Below are 22,705 nucleotides of genomic sequence, written 5' to 3' on the forward strand. Positions count from 1 at the left end.
AATAATCACTTTTACAAATACATTATCAGGGAAGGAACAGATTGCGCGCGAAGCGCGCCATCATGTCTTGAGATTTTTATTTTCTAGTATTTAAATTGTACAAAATTTGAAAATCCATTATTAACTAATTTTCTAAAAGCTTTTCAAATAAAAATGAATCATTTCGAATTAAAAGCGTTTAAAGTTTTTAAAAAATATTTTGAACGATTTTGAATAGAAAACGTTTTATTGAAACAATATTAGATTTAGATAAAATTTTGAAAAAAGTGTAGTATTTCGAATGAAATGAAAAGGAATTGAACCTCTAAGTAAAATCATTTGAAAATTCAATAATTTGTAATGTGGGAAGTTACAAATTAGAGATTTTATATCAGAAACTCTAAAAATTAAAAAATTTCGCACTAAAATTTTAAATTTTGACAATAACATTCAAGCATGATCAATATTATTTTAAATTGAAGAATACGAAATCGAATGACTTCAGATTGAAATTTCGAAATTAGCATGATTTGAAAATGCTCAAAATGTCATAATTTAATATTAGGATTTGAAAAATTTAAAATTCGAAAGAATTAAAATATGATTATTTTAAAATATTCATTCAAGACATTTGAATTTAAATAATTATCAATTATAAGCGATTAAAATTGGAAACTTTAAAATTGAACATTAAATTGAATATTTCAAAGTCAAATCTATTCAAATTTTAGAATTTTACATTCTTATCACACAAAAAATTATTATCGAACATTCAAAGTATTAAATCAATTTTTCTAAGAGGAACAAATAAATTTCCCTTCATTTTTCGCCTTTGAAAATGAAAGAAATTTCAATTATAAACCTTTGAAATTAAATTAATTTTTTTTAAAGTTCAAAATAAATTAGTTTTAAATGTGAAATATTATATTTGAAAACATTTCTAAAACGCAACTTTAGAAATTAAACGAAACTGGACTTCATTTGAAATTGAGAAAATGTTAATAAGAAAGATTCGTAACATTCACATTTTTTATACTCAAATCCTTTAAAATTTTAATTATTTTAAGTGAATTTGAACATTTGTATCACTTGAAATTAAATAAATTGTTAAATGACTGATGTATCGATTTTATATGAAAACTCCAATACCACATATTATGATTTTATATAGCACAATTGTTAACTATTTAATTTAAAATATTTTCATTTATGACACTTCATTTACAATTATTTTTTACTCTTAAAATCTTCCAAACAAATATTTTTCAATTTTAAATGATTTATTCGCAAATATCTTTAACTAAAAATCATTCAATCTGAAGACACTATGTTCAAAATCAAAAGTCAAATAAAAAAATTATAAAACAAATCGCTATGATTCCAATTTCTGAAATTATTCAATTTAAAATTGACAAAAATTAAAATCAAATAATTCAGAACATTTAAATCTAAAATTATGAAATTTGAAACTATCATGCCTTCCAATTTTAAGATTTTCAATTTTGGAAGATTTATTGGTGCAATTGTCCTAACATTTTTCATATTTTAATTGGAAAGGATAACATTGCGAAATTGGAGATTGGAAAACTTCGATAATTAAAAAATGTTATACCGTTAGGCCTAAAAAACGAACTGTTTTAAAACTGCACATGAAAATAAGCTATAATTTGAAATTGCAATTATAGAGCTTTAAAAAATAAGAAATATATTGATAATTAGTATCCTATAAAGTAGTATCAATTGACATTCAAAACGATTGGATTGATTGTATCGCTAAAAAATGTGATTTCTGTAAAAAAAATCGCTGTCATTTTCACCGTTCAAAATTAAATAACTTTTAATCCTACGACCTTTAAAATTTAACCAATCTAAAAACTTTAGAAATGATATACTTTCAAATTTAACACTTTTAAAATTTTAAGCATTCTTACATTAGAATTGTGAAACTAAGTCGTTAAAAATAATGAATTTTCAATTTCACAGTACGATTTTTTAAATCCAATCATCTTAATCTAAAGTGCAAAATTAAACTGCCACAATGAGATGAATTCATAAAATTATTATTAATTTTTTTTTGTTTTCTTATATTATTTGTTAACTGATTAAATTTGACTATAAAATTTTTAATATGGAATCTTTAGACATTTATTAAATTCCCCTATCTTTCTACCCTCTTTCTTTTTCTTATGCTCCGGATTATGAATGAGAACCGGAAGAGTCTAAATTTAGATTTGTGTCGTAGACATAAAATCTGTTTTCACTGCAGTAGTCTCTTGATGTACTCTATTATTCAACCAACCATATGTGAATTTAGTTTGAGAAATTCTTAAAGTCCACTTCCTTTTCCCATTTATTCTTCGAATAAACATTGTACGTTAGTAAGAGTGCAAAGGGGACATATCTGGAGCTTTAAATTTAAAGGAGAGCATATTATTAAAGTTTATTTTCCTTTCGTTTAATAATTTCGTTTGATAAGAAGATTCTTAATGGCAGAAAAAATAATTTCATATATTTGATTTAGAACGGCAACGTAGGGCTGCGTAGATTATGACACGGTCTTAGCTATCCGAACGTAAGAAATAGTTGAGGGTTCAAATCTCCGTTGCCATGGAATATTTGTAAGATAATACATAAGAACAAAAATCTCCTTTAAATATACATGTTTTGTAACTACAAGATATAAAACGGTTGCATTGTATTCTGAACATGTTATATTTCCTTCTTGATGCTTTCTTCGAATATGGAAAATTAAAATATTTTAATTTCAGTATCTTCATTAATTTCCAAGATTGTATCATGGTTTTATGTTACACATGATTTACAAATAATTAATTTTTTTAAATATTATTTAGTCAGGGGGTTTGGAAAGAGGATCTTGGATTGAAGAAGGAGCTTGAGGGATGGAAAAGGCAATTTCGCCTGCGCTTTTAAATTATGTATTGTTATACAATTTCAATTTTAAACGACCGAAATTTTTAAAAGTTAACAATTTTTTCCTTATAATTTTAAATAAAATAAAAAACATTTTAATTTATAGATAATATAAAATATATAATATGAAATAAAAAAATTAGCATTTTAAATAAAACATCGCTTTTTTAAAAATAATAGCTAAAAATTCAAATACGTTTAATCTTGTAAAAAAAATGTTTTCCACCAATCTAATTTCATCTAAATAATAACATATCCCCCCCCCCTCCAAGATTTCTGAGACTTCAAGTGTAGAACCTGCCTGATTTGAAATGGAATCGGTCAAATAATAAAATAGCTACATCAACTTTTATACCATTTTAATTTTAAACGGCTTTCAGTATTCTGTATTACACAGATTACCTTTATTTAAATATATGATTTTATCCCAGATGTAATTAGAATCAAATAATGAATAATTAGGCCATTTTGTGATTTTATATCGTAAAACGACGGTGCTAAAATACAAATCACTCGGGAAAAAGATTCTTTGATTTAAAAAATATTTATAGAAAAATATTCACTGGTTCTTACTCAGAGACAAGATTTTGTTTATTCAAAGAAATTTCTCTTGATTCAAAAAAATGACTTTTGTGCAAAGAGATGGGCTTTTGTCCCAACCAAATTTTTTTTTAAGATAAAATAATTGTCTTCATTTCGAATTTACTTCTGGTTAAATTAAATACATTCTGTTAAAGAAACGATTTCTTTGATTTATAAAAATATATTTTTCTGAAGAATTCTGGAAACCTCAAACTTTTTTATGACTCCCATTTTCGACATTGATCGAGTTTGAAGATATTTACCTTTACTAATTTCCAATTAGTTAGTTTTGATTCTTTATAATTTTAAATTATAAAAGTTTGAAAATCTTGTTGAAACTGGCCAACTTCGAAGATTTACAATTGAACATTTTTGTCCTTCAATTGTGAACAGTGAAAACGGCAGCTTTCTTTTAATTTTTTGAATTTCTTATAATTTTTTACATATATGTCAAATGTTTTCTTATACAAAAAAAAGGGATGGAAATTCAGGTGTCTCGGGCAGTGAGTACAAAATTGCACTAAATATCATAAGACAGGGTAATTTCTGACATGTGGGGTAAATTTTCACATTCTTGAATTAATAGTTTCAATTAATTAAGAGAGTTTTATCAGAATCTAGAACCAGTGAAGGCTTTATCAATGCTTTAACTGGTTTTAGATTCTCGCAAAAAAACCCAATTTAGGAATATCAGAATTTACCCCAAATGTCCGAAATGACCCCGTTTGACAATAATACATGGTTAAAATTATTTGAAAAAATAACTTAACGACTTGTAACATGGGGAGGGGGTAAAAATGAGCAAAAATTGTGTTACGTAATTATTTATTATGTATAGCCCTTTAGTCAAAGAAATTTTTTTCATTTGGACTTCCCTAATTCCTTGATTGAAGCTGTATTAATGAGAATTGGTAAAAATGAAAAACATCTTCACATCGACCTTTTTAGCCTCGCCCTCTTTTGGAGGCTGACAATGCATCGTTCGTATCTGAAGAGAGCCGAATAGGGGAAGAAGAAAAGGAAGTAATTCCGTATTTGCTGAGCGGGTGGCGCTCGCGCGCATGAATAGTAAATTCAGACAGACTGTGCAGTACTAAGCCTGGTCCATGGTTGCGAACGCGTGTGCTCACGTGTCTTTCGTATGAGCGACATGAATAGAAATAGGGATAGGAAAGCTTTGCGATTATGAGCCAGGCGGCTGGATGATGATTAAAGCCTACCCTTACGCGAGAAAAATTTGTCCCATAAAAAGTATAGAATTCAGTCTGGGACTCTTAGACAGACAGCAAAATGTTATAAAAATTGAAAACCACCTTCTTTGAATATTTATAAAAAATATCAATACTAAGGAAAAAAAGAACGGAAAGTCCTGAACTCTTCAGCAATTTGAATAAACGAAAAATTATATTTGATTTATTAAAATTTCCAAAATATTCGGGGAAAATATGAAGAATTCTAATAAGGTGAGACACCAAAAATTGTACATTTTAGTTTCGATTCGTAATTTGTTAACCAAAAGCTCATCATCTGAGTATTCATTTGCCAAAGCAAGTATATGAGCTTTTTTCTGTTTTTGAGAAAATCGAATTTTAAGTATGTGGTAGAAGTCATAACGAGACGTGATTATAACGAGACGAAAAACAGTTCTCATTGGCTGGTAGCTCAGGCAGTATCGCTACTGATTCCTGTCCAAAGGTTGCGTGTTCGATCCTCGCTGTCTGCAATTGTCATCTTATTTTCATTTTTATATTTCTCATTATTTAAAATGTCTCTAAACATAATTTACTTGAATAACCTTCAATAATTTTGCTCATCATAATTTTCTTAAGTCTTTCTTCATTCAAAAACCGACTGCTTTTAACTTTGCCATACGTTTTTCAAAAAAAAATTTGTCTTCCAAAAATGTTATTAATCGTTTTTATTGCTTACCAATTATATTTTCAATTGAAATAGTAAACTATTATAAGTAGTTTAAGTTTTACCTAAGTAGTTGAATTTTCTATTTAAAAAATTAATTTGAGAAAAAAATGAAATAATTACATTTTTAGTTTAAAAATGAATTTTTAAATCAAAGAAAATTAGATATGAACAAAGTAGTTACATTTTCAGTCAATGAGATCCATTTTCAACTAAAGTGTTGAATCTTTAACTGAAAAAGTCCAATTTTTAAATAATAAAATAAATTAATTTTCAACAAAAAAATTATGAAATTTCAACTAAAAAAAGGATGACTTTTTTATTAAAAATTGTTGAATTTGCAACAGCATAATAAAATTCTCAACTTAAAGTACAATCGTCAGCAGGAAGCAATAGACAAAAAAATAAAAATACAAGGCACTTCAATTACATAATAACAAGAATATTATATAAGGTAGCCCTAAAATTCATTTTTAAAATTCTCTAATTTCACTCTAACGAATTTTTTATTTTTCCTGACAATTTAAAACAAAAATTAAAAAATTTTAAATTTATTATGTTGAATTTTTGCAAGATTTTTTTCTTCAAAATTCCTGACTTTCTCCGAATAATAAAATTCCCTGATTTCTTCCTAATTTTCAGCATTTCCCTGAACTTACTTTCCATATATTGACAGAAAAAATTACTATATTGAAAAAATCGTAATGAAATTATTTTTAAAGTTAAAAACCAACAGACAGGAATAAGAACAATTTAAATACTTTTGATTGTAGCTTCGCGATTGTCCCTGTTATAAAATAAAAAATATGGTGAATATATGTTTTTTCTCTACTTTCAAACAAAACAAAGAATCCGAAATCAAATAAAAACTTACAAGAAACGGTTCTGCAGTCTTTTTTTCAGCACAGAGCTTGTTTAAAACCCTATTTTTTCTTTCATAGTATAAAATTCCAGGACTATGAAACAAATTTTAGGAATTTTCCAGGTTTTAAGGGATTTCCAGGACGCTAAACACTCCGCACTATTATTAACCCCTTTGTTGGCATTGACGCAAAATGCGTCAATCTTCTTTTTTCCCATTTAACTTGCTCCGATTTTTCATTCAAACCTTACTCGGTGGGTTTTGGGGTCGCTGAATCCGAATCTGAAGTCAAAATTCGAAAATTAAAAATGGCGGATCCAATATGGTGGACAAAAGTACAAAAAACGGTTCATTTTGGATCAATCTCGGTACTTACAGGATTTTGGGGTCGCTGAATATGAATTTTGACTTCACTTTCAGACTCAGAAACCGCAAAACCCCATAAGTACCAAGATTTATCCAAAACGAGCCGTTTTTTTGTATTTTTGTCCGCCATACTGGATTTCTGGCTTTTTACTTCATATTCGGAGTCAGCGACCACAAAAACCCCAGGATACAAGTTATTAGGATAAACAAATTTTCCTGTGATTTTGAGAACTTTTTGTCGTATTCGCTCTGCCAACGAAGGGGTTAATATTGGTAAATAAAATATTAGTAATTTACATTTTTTCAAAACTTCACATACGACACGAAATGACATCCAACCACATTGACCAAATGCTTTGTCAAGCGGCCGGCAGATGTATGGCGTATTTTCCTGTACGAGTTTAACATCTTGGATGTTTCAGTCTAATTAAAAAATATACTTAGGCCTAATATCTCAAACTTTCCATTTTTTCCGTGTAGTATAGAAAAGCTTGAAATATTTCACTAAGATTTCATTCACAATTTAGAAAATATTTGTGCCCGTCCATGGACGGGCACCTGACTATTTCTGCACGTTTGACAAGAAAAACTTGTTTTCGTGTAAGATTGAAGACCACACTTACCGCCTTGCGGATTTCTAAATATACCTACTAGTCCTGCTTCACGGATATATGTGTAACTGTAAGAATAGGAAAGCATCGGGGCAGACGTCTGGCTTCCAGTGAACACCGCGACGCGACCATCGTCTCAGCTCTATTTGGATAGGTCAGTGATCATATTAGGACTGCTGTCGTGTAAACATTAACACCCTGGTTTTTCTCAAATAAGACACGATAAACATAGCAATTCACTTGGGGAAAAAATTCTTTCAGCAGCTAAAAGGCAGTTTAAAAAAATACTTTTTCAAGTAGAAATTGTCTTTTAGGATTCTTACTTTTATCTTTATTTAGTGAATGTGATATTGGAGTACGAATCTTACACAGGGTTATCAATCAGTTTCCTTCTTTTTGCGTGGTCTATGACTTGATAACTTTATGAAGCTCTTCGCCTGGGATGATTGCTAGAAAGATTTATCAACGACCTGTGTTAGAGCGGTGTTGCGAAACAAAGGAACTCTAGATTGACACAAAATGTATACCTCGTTTATACCTCCTTCTACACTTTTCTTTTTTAATTTTCTCGTGTAAATTCCTTGATCCCCAAAAAAAGTTGTTATTTTTAAGAGGAAACCGTTTAGACTCTTCATTTATTAATAAACAATCATCCAGAACAACTAGTGTCATAATGTTGCTTTAAATTGTTTGCGAAAGCTTTATGTAGCATTGTTGACAGCATTTGTTGTTCATAATTTATTTTTCTAAATTATTTATAACAATTGATATAAATAATGATCATCAATTACCAGAATTGACTTCAATTTTTTTAATGAATCCTTGACACATGATTAAACTTCTCAATCTCTTGATATTTTCTCGTACGGCCAGCCATTATTTATTTATGGCCTTATAAACAATGTCTTTTTTATAAACACACCCTCCCCTAAAAGCCACCATTTTTAAGTTATTAGCGATCACCTTTCTTATACCCTTAATTTTACCATAATGAATTTAATTATTTTAGGTAGCGTTTTCGATATATCACCCTTATTGTTTATAACTACTGTTATTAACAAAAACGCTTAATTAGGAAAATTTATTCTTTCTCAATTTTTTATTATACTATGGCACCAAATAAAACTTTTCATTCTCGTGATATTTTTTCTTACGACGAGCCATTATTTATGAATGATCTTATAAACAATGTATTTTTTATAAACACACCCGCCGCTAAAAGCCACAATTTTCAAGTTATTAGCGATTACCTTTAGGGCAATAAATTACGGGCAACAAATTATGTTAATAATGCTAGATAAAGCTTACGCAACAATTTTAAGCAACATTATGAAGAGTCTAAACGGTTTCCTCTTTAAAATAACAACTTTTTGACATCAATTCAAGGAGAAAAGTTTTTATTCGATCTGAATATTTCTTTTTCCATTTAACAAAACTATCCTTGGTATAGACAGTGTACAAGTTTAAAATTTTTCTGAATTATAGATTCTGAGGTAACCCTGTGCAAATATGGCAATTTTGTTCAAAAATCATTTGTTTATAACTAAACGATTAGAGAAAATTCAACGACTTTTGATTGGAAGTTCTTTTTTCTATTTAAAGGTCTATATTATCATATTATTAGTTGACAATTAATCTATTTGAGTTAAAAAATTTATTATTTGCTAAAAAATTTAATTATTGGGTTGAGTTGAATTAATTTCTTTTTAACTCGACAATTTTGTTAAAAAGTTATTCTTTTAAGTTGAAACCTTATCTATTTTAATAAAAAAATACACTATTAATACACTATTAACACACTATTTGGTTGAAAAGTTAATTCTTTGTTAAAAATGTATAATTTCGGATTGAAAAGGCAACTGCTTCGTTAGAAATACCAATTTTTTGGATGAATTAAACTATTCTTTACTTGAAATAAAAATATTTGATTTTTCAACCCGCAATGATTAATTTTTAACAAATTAGTTACATTGTAAACAAAAATGATTTTGTAGCTAAGAAAAAATCTATTGTTACGTTATCAAGCCAAAAAGACGAATTTTCTAGAAAAAAGTTGAATTTTCAACCCGGAAATTTACATTTTTTTTAAATAAATAAATTTGTATCCAAATAGATTAATTTTCTATTCAAATCATGTATTTTTAATTAAGTATTTTATTATTTGCTAGGAAATCAAATTATTTGGCTGTAAGTCCAATTACTCTATTGAAAATTAAACTATTTTAATAGGAAATTCAACTATTTGATACAACATTTATTTAAACTTAAAATCATTTTTGGTTGAAGATTTATCATTTTGAAATTTTTTAGTAGAAAATTCAACTCTTTTATTCAAAATGTAACTATTTTGTTCAAAATTCGTATTTTCGGGTTGAAGACTCAACTATTTTCTTGGCATGTGAAGTATGTTACCCCTACAAAGATGTTTTTGATTTGAAACTACATAATTGATTTATCTTTCGATTTTATTTTCTCGACTAAATCATTTGCGTTTTCATCACTGTCGACAATGTCCAGCAAAGCCAAAAAATTCATAAATAAATCTTGCTTTCTAATGTTTTACATTTCTGTTAATGATTCTTCAAAAATAAATCGAAACCTTGTAAAAATACAAGAAAAGGGGGAAATTGGTTCCAAATTCTCCAATCTATGTAGTTTAGGCAATTTTTTTCATTTAAGAGAGAACAAGAGAGTAAAAAGGGATTACATAAAAAAGTAACATATTGTGATTCCTGCAATAAAAATGTTTAGAAATCGTAAAAGTACTGAAATTTTTGGTATCGGTTTAGCAATTTCTTATTAAAGGATAATTTTGAATACCCCTCCTATCCGTATTTGTTTCCTTCTAAGCCTTCATTTGATATCAGGAAAAATATTTTGTCAAATATTGCAGGACCACCTGTTTTTTATGAGATTTATCACTTCTGCTAATTGCGTCATTAAATGCTAGGTAAAGATTTTTCTCCATAATAATAATAATAAAATTTCCCAAAAGTAAAGTTCGGGAAATCCTAGGGTTGCAATATTATTTCGAAATTCAACGCTGGCTTTTCCATATTTTTAGGCCATTCTGCAGGCCTTTGGATAAACAGCTTATATTTATGAATATATCCATTATGAGGGCGGCTATAAAGAGTAGATTAAATTTTGGTCCTTATTTAGAGTAAAATAAAAAAAAACTTGTTAATAATTAGCGCCAGAAGTGATCCTGATGACAGAAATAATTATGAATCCACTGCTTGCCCTGCTGAAACAAATATTTCGACAGCAAGATGAAAATAATGTAACTCACAGAAAAATGACAGAACAAACAAAAAATGAACGTTCGAAGGATCATGTTCAAAAGCTCGAACGTTTTTTCTGGAATTTTCGTTTTTATTCATTCCTTTTTTCTATAAAACTGTAATCCTCTAGAAAAGGACTGAAATAATTTTTTTTCCAAATTAAAATTATAGACGTTTATTAAAAGGATATTCTACACGGAGAAAAAGATATCGCACAATGACCTCGCAAAACCTCTATACTGAAATAAAGCGCAATATGATAACGTACAAGCAGGTTCCGGAGCTTTTATGTACGATATCACGATTTTACGCTATTATATTGCGAGAATTACGAGATATAGCGTAGGAATTACGGTATATATTGCAATTCATGCGATATCGCTTTTCTCCGTGTCTATTTATGTAAAGATGATTATTTAATAATTATAATTAAGGATTTCTGGACAAGAAGGCGACAGGCGCTCGAGAACGAGTAGAAGTATTGTCCAGGCTGTGACGTCAGGTATCAAAAGTGAAATTCGAAATTTGAAAAAATTAAAAATATAGTTAGATAGCTCTTGAATAATGAACCTGAGTCTCTATTCACAGTTTTTCTCTCGGGCTGCAAATTTTCCAGTAAATATATAAAAACGGACTTTTTTCAATTGAAAAAACCATGTTTTTTCACATTCAACTCGCCGTAAGTAATTCGTCTATCAACTAATTACCAAATTCCTTTTTGAGTTTTATTCGTGACACACTAGCGGAGGTTAAAGTGTCCAAAAAGGGTCAAAAGTTAATTTCTAATGTTTTTTTTTTTTTATAATCCGAATGAAAAACCACGTTTTTAGACTTTCACATTAAAAAAGTGAGCGAGGAAGTTTGAGCTACGATAAACTTCAAGCGAACGAATTTTCCGCCAATGTATTGGCCAACTTTTTAAAAAATCTCAATTCGATTTGATTTTTATTTCCATAATTACAGCGAGTTTATTACGAGCTCGCGACGCGACACCACAGGATTTTTCAGGGGGCGCCGCCTGAAGCCAGAAACATCGTCCTTGCCCATCCTTTGTTTTGTCCACTCGCTCGCACTTCAGCGTTCCGCCGGCGGCGTCCCCTAAAAAATCCTGTGGTGTCGCATCGCGAGCTCGTAATAAACTCGCTGTAATTATGGAACTAAAAATCAAATCGAATTTAGATTTTCCAAAAATTTGTCCAATACATTAGCGGAAAATTCGTTCGCTTGAAGTTTGTCGTAGCTCAAACTTCCTCGCTCACTTTTAAAATGTGAAAGTCTAAAAACGTGGTTTTTCATTCAGATTAAAAAAAAACATTAGAAATTAACTTTTGACCCTTTTTGGACACTGTAGCCTCCGCTAGAGTGTCGCGAATAAAACTCAAAAAGAAATTTGTTAATTTGTTTGATAAACGAATTACTTAAAGTGAGTTGAATGTGAAAGAACATGGTTTTTTCAATTTAAAAAAGTCCGTTTTTATCTATTTACTGGAAAATTTGCAGCCCGATAGAAAAACTGTAAATGAAGACTCAGGTTCACTTTTCAAGAGCTATCTAACTATATTTTTGGTTCTTTCAAATTTCGAATTTCACTTTTGATACCTGTCGTCATAGCCTGGACAATTTTTATTCGCAAAATGTCGCATACATTTTTATCTATTAAATAAGATTACAAATTTTCTGCACAATCTATTTTAAACATGAACATTTTTGAATAAGTGGTAATTTAATTTCATGAAAAATGTATTGCCAAACGTTGCTTACCATTATTGATGAAAACGAAAATTTTAATCGCAAATGATTTTCTAATATTGGTTAATAATTATATTTTTAACATTTTTCTATCGCAACATAATTTATAAATTTTTTCACACTTTAAAGAGACGAGTAAAATGAAATTATGGATATAAACTTAGAATACTTTAATTTACGAAGTTTGTATAATATAAAGTGTCGACAACAGTGAATAAAAATCGTCGGTACTTATATGTAGCAGAAAAATAACCGGTATCAAAAAAAAAATTATTAGAACATTTTGTTTATTTCTGAGGATTTTAAAATTATGCAGGAAAATTTAATTATTTTAAAAGATATATAGAAGTTTGGAAAATATTAAAAAATAATGCATCTCTAGAAAATTTCAAAAACTTAAAAACGAAACATTCTTGAAGATTTCATAAAAGAGCTTCTCAAAAATATGAAAAGTTTCTAGATAATCCAAGAAAAAAATGAAAAATAATATTTTAAAGTAGACAACATCAGGATATCTTTGAAAAAAATATCGGTGAACTTTATGTTTGTTTACATTAAAATAAGTTCATCAAAAAAAGAAAACTATCCAAAAGTTTATGCAAAATTTCTGATGTACCAGATTCTTTAAGAATGGAACTTGTTCTGGAGAAATCGATAAAATCAATTCACTGCACTGTCCTAATGAGCGTAAAACTGTATTTTTATTAATTTAGTTCATTGCTAGTTTTTCTGCAGTCAATCTGCTTCTTTTAACACTATCTCAAGATTACTGAATAATAAACACTTGAATCAGATTAGCTGAAACATTTTTTTAAAGAAAGTTTTCGAATTTATCTATAAAATTCTGGTGGAAAAATAAAAAATCCACGTAGTCATCGATTTTTTTCGTTCCAAAGTAGGTAAAATATCCTTAAAAATGCAAAATCCTTCAAGAAATGCTTCACGGTGAAAAATAAGTCTCCTAAAGGTACAGGATTTTTGTTAGAACAGGGACAGCATAGCTTTTCTGTGAAGTATACTGAATTTTCTGCAGAGTTTACTGAAATTTCGGTAATTTTACGAACTTGCGAATCATTTTTCTAAAATTCGCAGATTTTTTACTGGATTTTACAATTTGGAACTCCAAATTTGACAAAAAGTTGAGCAAATATTATAGGAAATATCCGTAAATTTAAAAAATGAAAGAAAGTTCTGTAAACTCGGCATAAAAATCGGTATATATATACTACTTTTTTACTACAGATATATATCAATCATTTAAAAAATTAATAATCATTCACTTGTATCAGTATTTCTTTATCTGAAAACGTATATCATATATAATAATTCATAGTTTAAATAATTGCAGAAAATCCAATTGTAAAAATATTACTCGTAACAATCGTTAATGATGTCATTATTATAGAGAAGAATAACTTTTCACGATTTACAGGGAAAAAAATTGTTTGAAAAAATGAAAATTCTCTTAAAAAATTGCTAAATAAACTTTAAACAAAAATGACTTAAAACACAGATTAATTGTGTTATTATTCCCAGAAAATAACAACTTTTAACGTATAACTGGGGGGATAAATTGTTGAAACATATGTAAATTATTTAAGTAATTACCAAGTATCCACTGATCAAATTAATATCATTTATCCCGAAAGATAATAAATTTTCAAGACTTACAGGGAAAGCAAATTCTAAACAAATAATAATTGTTTAAACATTTCAAAATTATTCAAAAAATGCTTGGAGAACCTTAACTTATCTATTAAAAACTATTCATGTTGAAAAACTTTCAAAAAATAGCATCTTTAACATGAATTTGATATAAAACTGCTATTTTGCATTTTTAGGGGCATTTTCCGAGCACATTCCTTAAGAATTAAATATACTTTAATTCACAATAGTTTATAACAAGTACTTTTTCCATTTTATCGAAAACCGAGCTTTCACATTTAAAGCCCCAAGTTAATTTCAACAGCCGGTGGACATGGGTTAGCGTTGCAAAAAAAATTACGTTTTTTCTTTTTCCAGAAAACGAAAAATTACCACCCTAATGTAGCCTTGAAGCTTAAAGAATATTAAATAGAGAAATAAGAGACAGAGAGAATAAGAAGCACTGATAGAAAAAGCTTAAGAATTGGTACAGTTTTAAATGCGCAATTAAATTTTTCAGTGATGCTGACTTTCGAACAACCTTAAAAATTGGTAATTCGGCGAATCGAAAGTCCTGGGGTACTTAATTAGACTGTTTTTATAGAACCCTCTTCCGTCACATTTCTCATTTGCTTTCATGCTTCGTATTGGTTTCTTTGAATAAAGTGTCCGAACGGAAAGATAAACGCACGTGATCACATGATCGCCAATCGCGACGCCTTCTTTGGTGATCTCGGCTATGGGGAGAGAGTGAGAAGCAGGTTCCCGATGCCTCGTGAAAGACAGGATCGAACAGATCGTGATTCTCGGTGCCGTTATTGCTCACCAGTCTTGTTCGATTGACCGGTAAAGTTCCCTGAATACTCTTCGATGCACCGCACACTTATTTAATTTTCAAAATAAACAAACAAAAAGTTATTTGATAAAGTGTCTTTTTTAGTGAATTGCATTTTTCAAGAGATGACATGGAGGAGCCACCGATAAAAAAAGCAATACGCGTGAAAACATGGTTTAAATCATGGTTTTCGGAACAAAAATCAAGGACCCCTGTGGACGGTACTATTATTTTTAAGAAACTAAATGGAATGACAAAAATTAAGTGAATACAGTGATTTGCACTCGTGTGATACGCATTTCAATAATATGATCCATATGTAGTATCAACATTATTTTACAAAGTAAACATCAGGCCTCGTTATACTATTGACTATTTTCCAAAATATCTCGCTAATCCAACTATTTTTCCAGTTTGTCTTTAAACATATTTTCAAACTTCTTCGCTAGATTGCACAAAATAACATATCGGCAGTATCAAAAATTTAAATTTTTTAAGGTTTTACTATTTTGAAGATTTCGAAAGATTTCATAGGATTTTAAAGGATTTTAACTTATTTCAGTGATTTTAAAGGTTAATACAGGATTTCTAAGCATTTTAGTACATGTCAAAAGATTCCAAGGGATGTTAGAGAATGGCCAAGATTTCACAGAGTTTTGGTCTGATCTCAGAAGATTGCGAGGTTTTCAAAATTTTTGAAGAAATTTTCAGCGATGTTACGAGTTTCAAGAAAATTTACGGGATTTCGAATTATTTCTAAAACGTTTTTAGAGGTCTTACTACCCCTATGCGAATTCTTAGGTTCTCCGAAGACTTTATATATTTAAAATTTTAATGGCTTTTAAGGGGTTTGAAAGATTTCCGAAAGTTTCAAAGGGTTTTAAAAAGGTATCCAGGATATTAATCATATTTAAAATCATGAGGGATAAATTAAATAAAATTTCCAGAGACTCCCAGGGATTTCGAGGGATTTCTTTGGACAACAGAGATTCTATAATATTTCAAATAATTTTGCTATTTTTAAAGAAATTTTAAAGATAATTACAGATTTCAACATGTTTTATGGAATTTTACTGGATTTTTGTTACAATGAAATTCACCAGATTTAAGGGATTTTATAAATTTCGAAGGATTTGAAAGAATTTTAGAGAGTTAAATGATTGCAAAGCATTTAGCGAGATGTAAAAATTGTTAACGGTTTTCAAAGACTTTCGCACTTAAAAAAATATCAAAGGATTTTAGAAATATATCCAGGATATCAATTATATTCAAAACTTTTTGGAATAAATGAACTAAAATTTCAAGAAGCATCAAGGTATTTCTTAGGATTTTTAAGGATTTCTGGGATTCTAAATTATTTCAAAATTTTTCTATTTATTTGTTTTAATTTTTAAGGATGATTACAGACTTTAAGATGTGTTATGGACTTTCACTGAATTTATGTTAAAAGGAATTTCACCAGATTTAAGGGCTTCTTTATAGTTAAAGGGATTTAACGAGATTTAAATATTGTTAAGAGTTTTCAAAGAATTTGGTAGGATTTCAGAAAAATTAGGAGGATTTTTAAAAGTTATCCAGGATATTAATTAGGATTTCTTTAGATTACAGGGATGCTAGAGGATTTAAAATATGTTATCATTTTTTAAGGAAGTTTGAAAGATAATTTCAAATGTAAAGATGTTTTATAGGATTTTTGAAATTTTGTTTCTAGGGATTTCACCAGATTAAAGGGATTTTATACATTTCAAGGGATTTGAAAATATTTTAAGAGTTAAGGGTGTTTTAAAGGATCCCAAAGAATTTAGCAAGGTTTGAAACATTGTTAAGGTTTTTCAAAGGATTTCAAGGATTTTTTTTAAATTTCAGGTACTTAAATGATTTCAAATATTTTATCATTGTTTACGGAAGTTTGAAAGATAATTACAGATTTCAAGATATTAAATGGTATTTTACTGAATTTTGGTGAACAAGGATGTGACCAGATTTTAGGGAATTTATACTGTTCAAGAAATTTGAAAGCATTTTAGAGAACTTAGGGTATAATGAATGAACTTTTGCGCTTGGTGGAAATTCGATCATTTTATATTAAATGGAATATTAAAATAAGCTGTAGTGCTTTTAATACCTCAGGATTTGCTGTGAATGAAAAGGCAGAAGATTTATTTTTAAATTGCGATACATTTTCATGATCAATTTATTTATAGTAAATCCTTTCACAATAGTAACATTCAAGGACACAGTAATGAATGAATGAATCTGACTGAGTGAAAAAAGGAAAGTGAAATGCAAAGGGGGCAGTATTTATAGATGTGTGCACTAGTTTTTCAAATTTAATCAATGATTCAACTGTTTTGAATATCACTTTATAACTGATTGTCATTTATGGCGGAATAATGTGGGATGCTTTAGAGAAATGTTGCTAAATTCTACTACTAATATATAATAATGCTTTTAAATCAACTTCATAAATTTTATTCAGTAAAACTGAAACTAAAAACCTCTTGAAAATTCTCTTCACTGATTATATCAAATCGCTCGATTAATTTTTCTTTACCTTTAAGAAATTCCGACATTTCCAAGGCTTAGAAACTACTCTTAAATATCAATACCGCTCTTTCTTTGAAACTTTGTCGTAAAAACATAAGGGACGAATTTTTGGCTGGTTTATGTTTTAAAGATGATGATAAAGTTCGGGAACTCTGGCTGATAGAAAGATTAATATTCTTCGACAATCAAGTTTTAAACACACTCACGCATTAAATTTTAATTTTTTTCAAAAATTAATACAAATTATAGGCCAAATATTAAGAAAAATTTAGGATTGAAAAATGAAGTTTGGAGATTTTACAATTCTATTTTGGAAACATAAAGGCTATTGAAGAATTCTGCTTTCAAAAAGCTTTGCGATGGCTAAGATTTTCAAATCTAAATGTTTCTCATTATTACATTTTAATCATTTTCAGGTCAAAAACTATTTTTTTTCTAGTTTGACTTCAAAATTATAAATTATAAAATATATTCCTTGTGGCGGGATCAATTGCTTTAAAACTATTGTTATATTCTATTGTACAAGAAGTCCCTATTTATTTTGTATATATGATCAAATAATTTTTATTTTCCTTGGAATTATTACAAAGCCTGATGGTATTTATGACAGAAAAAGTACTGCTGAAATAAGAGTAAAGTCCCAACAAAGGTAAAAATATGTCTTTTATAAGACAAACCTGCAGTCAAATTGTCAAATATTTTATTTTTATTATAAAAGTCTTAAAGAATTTTTGAGGCAAAAGTACGAAAAAAGTTCCATTTTATTCTTTTTCGAATTTTTCCAAGTTTCAAATATGTCTTGTTTCAGTAATATGTTTTTTTTCGACAAATACACTAAAAAAGACCTTTTCCTATTTGTTTGAGCAGGAATTCTTGAAAACAATGCTAGGGATAAAGTCCCACTTACTATTAAATTTGTATTTTACAACTCCTAAATAATTTTTTCAACAAAGATAACCGTGAAAGTCCAACTTTTTTTACATTTTAGAAGTCCTAAATCACTTTTGGATTCTATAACACTTCCATTTTATTTTTTTGAAATTTTTACAAGTGATCGTGATATTTATGTCCCAAGAAAGTAGTGCTAAAATAGGACTGAAATACCAAAAAAGTTAAATATATGTCCCAGTTCACCAAAACTTTTTTAGGCAAAAATTACTGGAAAATTTCCACATATTATATTTCCGCGCAGGATTTTTTTTAACAAAAATACCGGAAAAATCCTACTTAATTTTTTTCTTATTTTAAAAATTCTAAATAATTATTTGGAAAAAAGTACTACAAAAGTTCCATTTTATTTTGTTCTAAATTTTTACAAGTCTTATGGGATTTCTGTCCCAAGAAATACCCCTGAGATAGCACGAAAGTCCCGAAAAGATTACAAATATGTCCCGTTACAGCAGGATGTTTTTCGGCAAAGAAACTGAAAAAGTCCTGAATTTTTATTTTGTTCAAGCAGATTGTTTTTATATTTTACAAGTCCTAAATAACTTTTTGGATAGAAAGTACCGTGAAAGTCAAACTTTTTTTTAAATTTATAAGTCCTAAATAATTTCTGGACACTTATGAGACTTTCATTTTATTTTTTCGACATTTTTACAAGCGATCATGATACTTGTGTCGCAGCAAAGTAATACTGAAATAGGGCTAAATTACAACAAAAAAGTACAAAATATGTCTCACTTCATCAGGAATATTTTTATGACACAAGTACCGGAATAGTCCCACTTATTACTTTTGTTGTATAGGACTTTTTTAGCACAAGCGTATCGGAAAAGTCCTACTTTTTTAAAAATTTTACAAGTTCTAAATAATTTTTGGGACATAAGTACTAGAAATGTTCTATTTTATTTTTTCCCAAATTTGTAAAAATATTATGGTTTTTCGGTACTAAAAATGTTCTGCGAAAATAAGACTAAAGGACCAAGAAAGTTCAAAATATGTCCCATTGTACCAAGACTTTATTGGGTGAAATGTACCAGAAAAAATATACCTTCTAAAAATGTTCGAAGTTCTATATAATTTCGATTTTATTTTCTTCAGAATTTTTAAAAGTGCTCGTTACAATTATATCTGATTTATATCCCCAAAAATATTGCTTAAATACTACTAAAAGGACGAAAGTACCAAAAGACTTCAAAATATGTTCCCTTTGACCATAAGTTTTTTGAACAAAAGTACAGGAAAAGTACCACTTCATTTTTTTTTACTTTTCTCCTAAGAAATTTCCGCTCGAAACAAAAGCAAAAACAGAAATCAAGTGGGATTTTTCCGATACCTTTTGTTCTGAAAAAAATTCCTGGTAAAACGGGACATATTGGTACTTCAGGTCCAGTTCAGCAGTATTTTCTGAGACATAAATATCAGGAGCACTTGTAAAGAACCCGGAAAATTATTTAGGACGTGCAAAAATTATTTTAAAAATCAAGTGGGACATTTCCGGTACTTTTGTCCTAATAAAGTCCCGCTAAAAATAAAAACAAACACTAAATACGATTTCTCCGGTACTTTTGTCCTAAGAAAAGTCATGGTGAAACAGGATATATTTTTAACTTTTCTGGTACCTATTCATTTTCTAGTTCCTATTTTGGTTTTTCGATTTTATGACCTCAATTTTAGCAGAACTTGCAAAAAATTTTTAAAAATATATGATTGAAATTTTCTGGTACTTTTATCACAAGAATGATTTCGGACTTGCAGAATTAAAACGAAATGAATTGGACTTTTTCGTTACTTTTTTCAGAAAATGTCCCGGTGAACTAGGATATATTTGTAACTTTTTTGTTCGTTTACTCCGATTTCAGCCGTCAAACTTTTTCAGACATAAGTCCCTAAAACACTATTAAACATTTTGGAAAAAGTAAAATGGAAATTTTCTAGTACTTTTGACCCAATTGGCACTTTAAAAAAAGTTGCCCTACACAGAGTGCTTTAGCGGGTCATAATGTCTCTGGATCCCAGTAGGATCTCAGAGGAACTTTTTTTATTCGGTTTATTAAATTATTATTGTAAATTTGAATGAAATATCACATTCTTTTCTCTATCTAAGAAAGCAGCCTACTTTTGGACCGAAAATTAAAACAGCGGATATCAGGACACCGAAATTTATTTTAAGGAAAACTAATTTGCCGAATAATTAATTGACCGAGAACCATTTCATCGGATGTTGAATCATTCGAACTCAACTGGTCATTTTTCTTTAACGTAAATTAATGTATATCCACTATATAAGGTTTTTATCACTCATTTTTTTAAATTTCCACTGTTTTTATCCCTTCAATCAACTTGATTATGTATTATACATGTTTTATTTGTTATTAAACACCTATCTGAATGTGAATAGATAATTTTTGAATTTTTGGATATTCGAACCTTCTGTTAAATGATTTTCGGTTAAATCACCTCTCGCTAAACTGATTTTTCGGTAAACTGAACCTTCGCAAAATTAGACCTTCTGAAATTTGAACTTTCAGTAAAATGGACTTTTGGAAAAATGAATCTTCACTAAAACTATTTTCAAATAATTCGAAATTCGTTGGAATAATTTTCGGTCAATTAATCATTCTTTAAAATGGTTTTCAGTCAATTAATCATTCGGTAAATTAGCTTTCCTTAAATTAAATTTCGCTATCCTAATATTCACTATTTTAATTTTCGGTCACTTGAACCATCGGAAAAATGACCCGCTGTCTTAGTTTTGCTCATTAAATCTGATCTAAGTTTTCAAATTAATAAATGTTTACAATTTTGCAGACCAACAGAGACCTCGCGATCTCGGAGAGATGCAACGTTGTCCGTATCTTCACGAGATGAAGGAGCGTCTACTCTCGCAGCCGACGCCAACGGACAGTTTGGACATGGAGCGTCTCGACGGAAGTGGCACTCCTGTAAAGGACGCCCATTTGCACAACGATTACCCTGCCCACACGAATCCTGGGATTATTCCTGACCCACCAGAAATGCCACCAGACTCCTTAATCGGCACCGTCGTCAAGGTAAATAACAAAATAACTGATTAGAAATCTTAGTTGGTTCATAACCAAATGCACTCTGGGACCGTACTTAAATTAATTAACAGCTTCAGGGGGAGGGGAAGGGGGCTCGAGAGACTGTGTTAAGTCATTCATGCTAGTAATTTTTGGAAATTCAAAGATAAAAAAAAATAAATTGCAGTGATTGCACATAAATCTAATATGAATGTAACTTAACATGGTCATAGAAACATAGTAAGTGAAAAACGAACATAGCTGACAAAAATTTCCAAAAAAGTTAGGTAATTTTATTAGTCACTAAAAAGTCAGGGATTTAGAAGAAGAAACACTTTCAAAATATATTGCGAAAGTTAGGAAATTTCTATAACTTTAAAAAAGTGTCAAGCAGAATAAATTTAAATTATTTCCATTTTAGTTTGAAATTGGTTTATTCCATTTATTAGAGATTCTATTTTTGAAACGTTACAAATAATATTCTTGTCAGTTATTCATTTGCCTTGTATTTACATTTCTTTTTTTCGCAGTTACTTCCTCCTAAAAATGATATTTTTCGTTATCAATTTTATTATTTGCTTAAAAATTCAAAAATTTGGTTAATTCAACTGTTTTGTTGAAAATTCACTTTTGTTGATTGAAAATTCAACTATTTTCGTAAAAAAATTCACTTCTTATTTATAACTCATATTTTGATATTGAAAATTAAAACTAAAATCTTTTTTGGATAAAAGTTTCAATGTTTTTTGAAAATTTGTCTTTTTGATTTAAAAATGTATCTATTTTAGTAGAAATTTCATCTTTTTGAATAAAAATGCAACTATTTGGTTGAAAAGTTAACTATTTTTTTTAAATCATCCTTTTTGGTCGAAAATACCAATGTTTTTGTAAAAATTCATCTTTTTGGGTTGAAACTTAAAGTATCATCGTTGAAAATTTATTTTTTGTTTTAAACTCATGTATTAATGATAAAAAGTCAAAATAGAATCTTTTTTGAATGAATATTCCAAATTTCGTTTGAAAATTTGTCTTTGTTTCTTTACAAATTTATCTGTTTCGTTAAAAATTAAACATTTTTGTTAAATTCATCCCTTTTGGTTGAAAATTCAACAGTTTTGTCACAAATTCATCCTTTTTGATTGAAAGTTAAAGTATGATCGTAGAAAATTTACTTGCTGTTTAAAACTTATATTATGATAATAAAAAGTCAAACTAGAATCTTTTTGAGACGAAAGTTCAAGTTTTTTAAATTGAAAATTGGTCTTTTTTTATTAAAAGTTTTATTTGGTTCAGTAGAAATTTTATTTTTCTTGCATAAAAATGCTATTGTTTCATTGAGATTTTTCATATTTTAGTCAAGGATTCACATTTTTAGTTGAAAATTCATCTCTTTCTTTAAAAAATTGAATTTG

At 28.7% G+C, this 22,705-nt stretch overlaps 1 protein-coding gene across 5 annotated transcripts in view; it reads left to right on the top strand.

Annotated features, from left to right (window-relative positions):
- Positions 1-22,705, top strand: part of LOC117168862 (proton channel OtopLc) — a 90,466-nt gene that overhangs the window by 20,650 nt on the left and 47,111 nt on the right. For 3 of the 5 annotated variants that reach the window (XM_033354737.1, XM_033354733.1, XM_033354736.1), the window contains one exon: positions 21,061-21,302. In XM_033354737.1, the coding sequence (XP_033210628.1) occupies positions 21,090-21,302 (213 nt within the window). In that variant the 5' untranslated portion in view covers positions 21,061-21,089. Of the gene's footprint in view, positions 1-14,790; positions 14,982-21,060; positions 21,303-22,705 lie in introns of those variants that run through there. The other 2 variants (XM_033354732.1, XM_033354734.1) reach the window with 1 other exon arrangement.

Source organism: Belonocnema kinseyi, chromosome 3 (assembly GCF_010883055.1).
Source record: "Belonocnema kinseyi isolate 2016_QV_RU_SX_M_011 chromosome 3, B_treatae_v1, whole genome shotgun sequence".
NCBI lineage: Eukaryota > Metazoa > Arthropoda > Insecta > Hymenoptera > Cynipidae > Belonocnema > Belonocnema kinseyi.